Source organism: Dermatophagoides farinae, chromosome 1 (genome assembly GCF_024713945.1).
Source record: "Dermatophagoides farinae isolate YC_2012a chromosome 1, ASM2471394v1, whole genome shotgun sequence".
Classification (NCBI taxonomy): Eukaryota; Metazoa; Arthropoda; class Arachnida; order Sarcoptiformes; family Pyroglyphidae; genus Dermatophagoides; species Dermatophagoides farinae.
This window is the reverse complement of record NC_134677.1, coordinates 5,753,343-5,763,367: the sequence shown is the minus strand read 5'-3', so window position 1 is coordinate 5,763,367 and position 10,025 is coordinate 5,753,343. Positions and strand designations below refer to the sequence as shown.

At 28.4% G+C, this 10,025-nt stretch overlaps 2 protein-coding genes across 2 annotated transcripts; one reads left to right on the top strand and one right to left on the bottom strand.

The window, feature by feature from the left end:
• Positions 1-5,537: 5,537 nt before the first annotated feature.
• LOC124493164 (lipid scramblase CLPTM1L) lies at positions 5,538-7,836 on the bottom strand. The gene is made up of 4 exons (XM_047056242.2): positions 7,339-7,836; positions 6,650-7,280; positions 5,958-6,601; positions 5,538-5,903 (listed from the first exon to the last, which is right to left on the bottom strand). Exons 1-4 carry the CDS (start codon positions 7,608-7,610, stop codon positions 5,792-5,794), a joined length of 1,659 nt encoding a protein of 552 aa, XP_046912198.2. The 5' UTR covers positions 7,611-7,836; the 3' UTR covers positions 5,538-5,791.
• On the top strand, positions 7,762-8,863 carry LOC124491481 (uncharacterized). The gene has a single exon (XM_047054125.2). It carries the CDS (start codon positions 7,887-7,889, stop codon positions 8,607-8,609), a length of 723 nt encoding a protein of 240 aa, XP_046910081.2. The 5' UTR covers positions 7,762-7,886; the 3' UTR covers positions 8,610-8,863.
• Positions 8,864-10,025: the final 1,162 nt, after the last annotated feature.

Sequence of the window (10,025 nt, the reverse complement as noted above, 5' to 3'; positions counted from 1 at the left end):
GAATAAAAAAAAACAGTCTCCCACTTTCATGATTCGTTGATTCAATTGTTATTTGGTTATATGATGTTTCTCGATAAACAAAAGAAAACAGACTGAAACAATTTAGTTACGATATGCAAGATAAAAATGTTAATTATAAGCTAGAAGCTGATTTCTCATTTTTTATGCATAGTTTACATTCACATCAGCTAAATCGACTAATTGAATAGCAATGATTTCATTGAATGAAAACCACCAAATATTAGATGATGTCCATGTGGAGAAAAAATTCCAATACCAATTACTGTATATTCAGTCAAAAGGATCAAAGAATTGTCGAATAATAAAATGTTTAAGCAATAATGAAGAAAAATTGAGAAAAAAAAGATACAAAGATTGAAAAAACACCCATACATCATAACTGTGAAATGCCTAGAAGTGAAAAAAAGCGAAAAGAAGATTAAACTAAATAGAATGAAAATTCCATTTTTTCTACACTATTTATAACATAATATTATTGACATCGTTGGTCGGTTGATCATAAGAACTCATGACAACCTTATAGTGTGATTGAATCTATGATAAAAACATGATTCGAAGCAATGAAGAGGGTAGCAATTTATTTTTGGGCTTAGGTATAGTAGCCCCTAATTCAACAACAACCGATGATGTTACAGTGCACCAAAAAAAAATCGGATAATCAAGGATGTATTTGATTGTGTTGATGGTGATGATGATGATGATGAAATTTGATTGTTTTGACAAGCTATGAAGCCCCGAAGGAGCCTAACTAGAATGTTACGTTCGTACGTGTGTGTGTATATGAATCTTGGAAAATAAAATCAAAAAAAAAAAAAGTTCGCTTCACTTCCTTGAATTTATTTTGAGATTGAAGAAGATTTCCAATTATCCATGCACCATCATTTCAGCAAGTCAAGACCTGATTATTTGATGATGATGCTGAAAATGATAATGACAAAAAAACCTTTGGGGCTTTTGTGTCTTGAAAAAAATTCCATCATCTGAATCTTTGTGATTTTTATTATTTTCCATTGATTTATTTTGATTTTTCAGGTATTCAAAAAACACCAAAAACAAATTCACATCAATTTGTTCATATAATTATGAGATTAATTGCATGAGAATTCTATTGAGAATTTTATAGTAAAATTAATAAAGTTTTGTATATGTTTGTTGTTGATTTTTTCCAATGACAATTTAATCTAGAACAAATTACATTTTTTTGTATATTATGATTTGAGAGATGAATTAACTTTGTGTGTGTGTGTGTATAGCTATTATAAGTTTAGTTCTGATGATAAAGTTTTTGATAAATATGGAAACCACTCAAGAGAATTAAAAATTAGAAAAAAACAGAAAAAAATTCATGATTTCTTGGTGGCCAATGTCGCAACTTGTTTTTATGAAAGAATTTTTTGATTAGAACTGTCAATGTTATGATTGAATTTGTGATGATGTTTGCTGAATCAATAAAAACATCATACATCATTTGTACACTATTCATAAAATAATAGCGATAAAACTAACAGATTTCTTCTCATTCACACTTTTCCCAATTGAAATGTCATGACTTGATTCGTAAGATTCATTTTTTGTATGATATATAATGAGAAATTATTTTCATTATTTTAATATGTCAAACAGTCTATATTTGAAGTTGATATTGTAGATAAGAAATAATTGAAATATATCAGATAATAAGTTTTTTTTTTGCTATGCATATCAAAGTCCGATAAGAAAGTTCTTATTGTCATCATCATTGTTGTTTTGTTTACTGAATTTGATCGTTCTATAATTTTATGATTGATAGACTTTGAATACTTATTGTTGTTCATTTTTATATATATTCTTTATGCATGTCATTTATTCAGCGAAAAGCTTTCATTATTAATTAAATATACATTGAGCTTGTTGGATTATCCAAAACTTTGCTGTATAGTGAAATTTTCATTTCGATGTTATTTTTTTTTCTACAGAAAATAATGTTTATATATATTTTCATGGATCTGAAATTCAGTTCTATGATTTTGTCATTTTTTATCAATGAATAATTGATATAACTTTGTAATAACTGAGAATAATTTATCGAACAATTTTTCACAGACATTTTAGTGATGATAATTTGAGAAAAAATTGTCAATTTACAATTTTTTTTTCTAGGCCAGTATTATTTTTTTTGCCTTGTTTATTGTTCATTGTATGATGAATGTTATTCAATAAGATTTTTTTTATATTAAATCTTTATACATTTTTTTTTACAAAATTTTTAAACCTGGTGTGTATATTCCGAGAAAAAAAAACCATTTTTATTCCATCATCTAAGAGTTTTTGTTGGTCTATTTCAATCATTCCATATAACTTTCATTTTTAAATCGTTTTTGATTCGTATTGAGATATCAAAATACCATTTATACGCCACACACACAAACACACACATACCTACGCGATTTCAGATTGAGGCAATAATTCAAAAATGAAAGATTTTTTCTTTTTTTTTGTTGATTTGCACTTCTATTTTATTTCTATAATAAGCAACAAAAACATACGTATATGTAACAATTCCTCGAAGGGATTCGTGTTCAAGAAAATAAAATTTGTAGTTTCTTTTTGATTCTTAGAATTTGTGTGTGCGTGTTTGTGTACAAGTGTGAAACAGAAAATGAGCCCTTATTGTGTTTTTCAGGATTCTTATGGTTGAATAATGACCAAGAAGAATATTTAGAAGTGAACAAGTAAAAGAAATTCGTTTTTATTCATTTTTTTTTTTGCCAGAAAATAAAATCATCGTTGATAACTATGTATCACAATTGATTAGAAACGTGAACAAAATTTACAATCAATTTCATTACACATACGTACATTGATGACGAAAAATATTTCGAGTATTTCAGAACAACAATAGAATAAAATTAATGCCTCAAACAATTTATATAATACAGATGAGAGTTGAAATTCTTCAATCCAAACTGTTCACCTGGTTTTATTATTTTGTAGATTGAAATCGTGAACATTCTGTTTGCTGATGAAACCTCTAAGATTCTTTCCACTCATTGATGTGTAAAAGAATTAGATATGTTTTTGTTTCGATTCTACATTAACCAGCATAAATTCCTCATGATGCCTCTAGATTCTTCATCATTAACATCATAAATTAGTCTCGGTCCACCGCCATCATCATTATTGGGGATAACAAAATTTAATTAGGATCAAAGCCAGAAAAGACTTTATCAATCAAATGGTAGTGTAGAGGGATGTTTATCAGTGAATATTTCTTTATAAAACATTCACTATCATGAAGCGATCAAATAAATAATTTGAACAAAAAGAAAAAAAGACGTGAGATATTCCCATTGGTGAACATAAATCGACGGTGCGTGTGCAAGTTTGATTTTGAAAAGTAAATTTATTTCTATAAAGAAACAAAACAAAAAAAAATTTGACCCGTATAACATTCATTTATGTATTTATATGATAACAATGATGAAAATCATCATCATCATCAATATGGTGGTCAAATTCAAGATGCTTGTTGAAAAAAACTAGAGTCTAGATGCTATTCTTGTATTCATATGGCTGATTTAGATGATGGCAGTATTAATTTTATTGGAATTGGAGTCATGAACAAAACTATGATGATATCATATTTGTTCCTTCAAAATGGCTGTATAATGATATTCAATACTTCCTGATTCTTTATTCGAATCTTATTTACCGATTGGCCGTAATTGTTTTTGTTTTTCATTTATTTGTTTGTTGATTACAGATTGAATTGGAAATCTAATAGAATTTTTTTTTGTTTGTTTGTCAGCTTTTATTACGATATTTTTCAATTACGACTATAGTTCTAGCTAAAAATGAACAACTATAGATTAGAAATGGGAAATTGCTTCGTTTTACATTTAAAATCTTATATGTAAAAGAAGAAATCAGTTAATGTTTTTGCAGCAGCCACGATATTGTAAAGTAAATACTTTTTCTATTCGCTAATAATTCCATCAATTCTAAATCAAAATCCTGATTTTTAGCTCCCACATTTTATCCTGATAAAATGTTTTCCTTTTAGAATCATGAATTTTCAATGCGTTGGCAAGTCATTTACTCGAGTATAAGTAGAAACATGTTTGTTCCGGAATAGTGATTTGTTGGTTTTTACTCTATATATCCTTTTCAATTTTATTCAAGTTTCTTTCATCACAAGTTATTCTTTATCAAGTTTTATTGTATTGACAGTTCTGTAATTTTATCTTTTTTCTTTCTTCTTCACATTTGATACATATAGGATAGATATTTGAAAATATCTTCACAGAATTTGTCAAATACAATTACGATTTATATCGAATCCAAAAGAATTCAAAGAAAAATATCGTATATTTCTTATGGCTTTATGTTTATATATTTTGTTGTGTTGAATGGTCATTTTTTCGGCCATTATTAGTTGCTTTGTTTTTTTTATTTCAATATTTCAAACAACAAGATGATGGTAAAAAAACAAAGAAAATCTATAAATCTATAGTAATAACAAAAATCAAAATAATAATAATGTTCCGAAAAAGAATCTTTCTATCACTTTTATTTTATATTTATAGAAAAGATTGAATCAGATCAAACATTGGAATTGAAGGAGAATGTTCTCATCGTCGTCGTTTTCGTCATTTTTTTAATGTTGAAGAATTTCGTTGAGTTCTTTTAATCCGCTATCAATTATTTGCAACGAAAATAACAATAACAATCGAATGAGATCTAAATCTTATATATGATATAATTATTAATAATTTATTCTCACTATGTTATGTATTGCCAAAAAAAATCGAGCCAAAAGCAATTTATTACTAAAATAAATGATGAATTCATAGGTAGAAAAAATTCATCTTTGGCCGAACACGAAATATAGAGTGAAGGATATAGAAAAATGGAACCACTCCCAAAAATACGAATTGATCTATTCGATCGTCAGTGGGCCCATCTGATCCGATTATTATCATCAACATGAACGAAGATATATTTGAACAGAATAAAAAAACAACGCCTGTTAGTCCAAGGAAATTCTTTGATAAAATTTTTTTTTGCAAAAATCTGAAAAGTCAGTCTTTTAGTTGAAAATTTTATCCAAATAATGAATATAATGTGATATAGTAGCAATAAAAATCAAATATCGGTTATTGTTTGCCAATGACGTAATTCTTTTACATGTCCATTCCTGAAATTCTGATCTAAAAAATCAATTTTTTATAATGTTTGTTTTGAATATTCGACACAGACAACTAACATACTGAAAATTATGAATGGTAATTGTGTTGATTGAAATAAAAAAAGAAAAAAAAATCGAATTCAAAATGAAGTTAAATTTTCTTTACCAAAAAAAAGTCCAAACAGTAGTAGCGGCCAGTCAAATGAAAAACTGATCCATAAAAAATTGAGAGAATATAACTTATTATTCTTTTCTATGGTATAATAATAGCGAATATTCAATCAAAGAATGGTCTCTTCTTTTTCATTTTTCTCATTCCAACGAAATCCGAACAAAGAATAATTCAGTATTTTGAATTCAAATTATTCTGCCTTTTTATTATCCGTTTGATAAATATTTGTGCATGATACAAATGATTAAAAAGAATAAGAAATTTTTCTTCGTATTATTAAATCGGAAATTCAAATCACGACGACATACAACAAATTCAGAACGAATTCCAGAAAATACATTAATGTTTGTCCTTACTAGAAATAATATTAAACTTGTATATTTCCACATTGCACTTTGAATTGAAACCGATTTTCAAATCGAATCAGAAGGTTAATCATTCTTTTTATGTGCCATCGTTTTTGTTTGTTCTTCACTCACATCAGCCAAAGATTGATCACCAAATTGAGCTACAATCATTCGGTTACGATCGATCGGATAAAGCCTGTAGGTTTTAAGAGTTAATTCTGATTATATATAATTAAAAAATGATTCTTACCATCGTTGATAAAGATAAATTAAAAAAATGATATCATCACGAAATGTTGCCAAACGATGACTGGTTGGTACGGAAGGTATAAGAAAGGCAAAAAAATCATCAATGAATGTATTGAACGCTTTGTACATGAATGCACGCCAAGGTAAATGAGCCACAGATTTAAGTTTATAGTTTATAAACAATTGTGGTAACATCGAGATGAAACCGAAACAATAAGCACCGTTGACTGCGGATTGAATAGCCCATGAATAAAGAGATTTATGTTTGATATAAAGAATTGAATAAATGGCTCCACCCCCAAGCAAAGGTGGTAGGATATAATAGTTAAGAATTTTCAACGTCCAACTATCTAATTCGATAGTTTTTGTTTCCATATTGGTAGGTCGATAATCAGCTTTACGTATCAATCGTAAACCTTTAAATTCAATGTGTGCAAGCTTCTTCATTTTCCACAATTCAATCACGGTTGCAATCATCGATGGAATGGTTATCAATTTACTGGATTCTTGATCCATTAGATATAATGTAATTAAGAATTGGGATATGAAACGCCATAATATTGAATTGAATGATAATCCTTCCATTGTTTCACGATGGCGCCAAAATTGTATATCATTTTTGAAGGCCAAAAAATCAAACAAAGCCTAAGGAAAATAATATTAGAAAGTGTTTCAATATTTGAAAATTCTTACATGAAAGGAAACGATCAGAATAGTTAACAATAAAAAACTGCCATTTGTTTCAAAAAATATTCCTTTTGCGTCCTCGATTTCTCGTTCACCGAATCCCATTTTTTTCATGGTTTCAAACGCTTTTTCAATCAATAAACTCAAACGAAGTCTTCCCATTGGAAGTGGTTCATAAATGACCTCCAATGGCATATTAACAGGTGGTTTGTTTTCTTTTGGTAATTGCTGTAAATCTAGTAAACGCTGACGGGCATCACTTATGACGATAATGGGTAAATATCGATCTTTGCTATCCAATTGAAACAGATATAGCATTTCATAGGGCAAAGCAGATTTGAATAGAGAAAATGGTTCCTGTAATCCATTTACAATGACTTTTGATCGCCAATGTGTCACAGGACGTTTTGAATCTTTGGTTGATTGAGTCGTTTTTAGATTATCTGATCTCAAAAGATTGAATATATTTTCGGTGGGGAGAAGATAACGTGTCAATGGTGCAACAAATATTACAGTGTGTTTCGATTGTATGATATTAGTGGTCACTTGATATGAACTCATCAATTTGGTTAGGATGACATGTTGATATAAAGAACCATTATTCAATGTTTTAGGTGGGAGTTCAATTTGAAAATTTCTACATTTTGGAAAATCATAATTATTCATAAGCATATATCTAATACTTCAATACTTACAATTGAAATGGTTCGGCTAAATTAAAAGATACATTATGATGATAACAATCTAAATTCGTATCAATCACAGCAATGATAGTCTCGGATTCTATTGAAGTGCATAGGAATAACTGAAATACATCAGTTGATTTAAAAGCTGGATTCAGACATTTTTTAGCGTCTTTGTCCAAACATTCTGATGGATATAAGAACGTGTAAAAAATATATGTTGAATAGATGATATAACCGAGAAATAAATAGACAAAGATTGATGTGCATGATAATGGTCTCATGATTGAAATGACGTCCCAACCTAAAAATTGACAAATGCATCAAAATTAAAGTTGATTTGTCAACGTAACAATAATCACAACAGTATTCATTATTCAATAAACTAAGAATGTTTACAGGAAATTCCATTTTTGTTGGGTAATTTTCCGAAAAGTTCGCGAACATATGTGTTCATTTAAGGTTATTTGTGTTGCAAAATTCTTGAGCATTTTGAATCATTTTCAAATTACTGATTGGTTTTTGTCAGTTTGAGAAAAAAATTTTTCTATTCATCTAAAATGGCTAACACACGTTTTACGATCGTCAACGATGATAGGGATCAGATTCTGATTTCTAAATCGTTGAGAGATAAGATGACTCGACAGAAGCAACAGCAAAATCTCACCAGTTCATCAACAAATGCAGATATTCCGATTAAAACACCGGTCACTGAACCAATCAAACCCAATACGAATACATTCACAGCCAGTAGTGATCCATCTCGAGGTGTTTCATATCCAACTATCTATCCTGAACTTCCATCATTGCCAACACACGATGCTCAACAAAATGTTCACAATCAAACGTTAGATGAATTTGAAAAACTTACTCATAATAAACCACAGCAGCCTTATCCGAACTTCAATCCAGGATTTGATCCCAACTTTTTGTTGCTCGAGCTTCGTGGTGAATATGAACGTAAACTACAGCATTATCAGATGATGTGGCGTAAGAATCTTGAAGAAATGGATCGATTAAACAAGGATTTGATACATAAAAATCGTCAATTAATGGCCACCGAAGTGAAACGAATTGATGATATTGTTTTGAAAAAACATTTCGATGGAACTGTACTTGACAAAAAAGATGGACCGCGAGAGCAGCCGTGTAAAGAAGTGGAAGAAAAATTGATTCGTTGTTACGAAATAAATGGAAAAAAATCTCTTCTCTGCAGCCAATATGTCCGAGAATTTTCTCATTGTATTAATGAGGCTCGCCTTAAAATGCTTTTACAAAAATAATAATTATTCTTATTTTTGTCAGATTTAGTTATCTGTAAGATTATTGTTAATTTTCAAGATTCAAGAAAATATTTATAAAACTGATTATAATTTTAGTCAAAAAAAAAAATACAAATAAATCTTAGTGCGACATCTAGTGTATGAGTTTCGAATTGAGTTTTTTGAAATTTTTTTTTGTCCAAAAAAAAACGAATGATTATTTTTATCAAATTAATTTGTAAATGTTTTTTTCATCCAATAAATTCTTGGCTAAATTTTGATCCAATAACTGAAGAAAATCAAATTAAGAATGATGGAATTATTACGAAACCAGAAAGAATTTATGTCATCCATGGAAGCTTCAAATTTTTGACGCTTATATATTTTTTTTTTTTTTTTTGATGATCAAAATTGATTTTATAATGAGGTGTTGATGATGATCATACTTAAATAACATTATTATATAACATTCTTATTCGATAACCTGTCAATTTTATGTCAATTTTTTTCCATTTCGTAAATGCTACTTCCTGATGTCAACATTTTTTTCTAACAAAAAAAATCCAGACCTCTAAATTTACACCCTCGTATTATTCTGATATCTAATTTCTTGTTATTTTTTTTAGAAATATATAAATAAAAAAAAATACTGACAATGTATGTAGCACAATACATAACATGACACGAATTCCAACGAATCAACTTGAACAATGAAGTAACAAAAGTTTTTTTAAACTAAACAAAACAAAAACAGCTATTACATCACAAACACTACACTAATCTTGATTATATTCTTGCCATCAAAAGCAACAATAACAACAATAAAAAAAATGAAAACAACATGAAAATGAAAAGAAGAAAAAAATCTGCAAATCTTTGATGATGAGAATCATCCGATTCGAACAAAATTATATGGAAAGTGAGACAAGCTTACAATTTTGTTGTTGTTGCTAAATTCTTTCATTTCTCATGGCTATTGTTTTTTTTATATATATCTGATTAGTGTGCATCTGTTGTTTGCCCACTCACACCTATTATTTATATCTAATGTATTGTCTTTTGGTTGATTATATCCGATTTTGGATCATACTTTCCAGTGTTTTGTCGCTGCATTTTTCTGTTTAATATAGATAATAATGTTGTTGTTGTTAGCCGATATTCATGTTTCATGCACCCAATGTTTTAAATTAGAAAAAAAAATCAAAGTTTCTACTTTTTTTTCGGCCATATACATTGTTTTGTATTCAATAATTTTGCATTTGTGTCCATGTGTGGTTGTTAAGAGTATACGCATGAGAATTCTGTGTCAACAACAAGATAAGCAAAAAAACAAAAATTTTATATTTATCTCATTCTTTGTGAATATTTTGAATATTTCATTGGTATTTTGAAATTTTATTCCAGTATTCTGGTTTAAATTTTGTATTCTTATTCTTT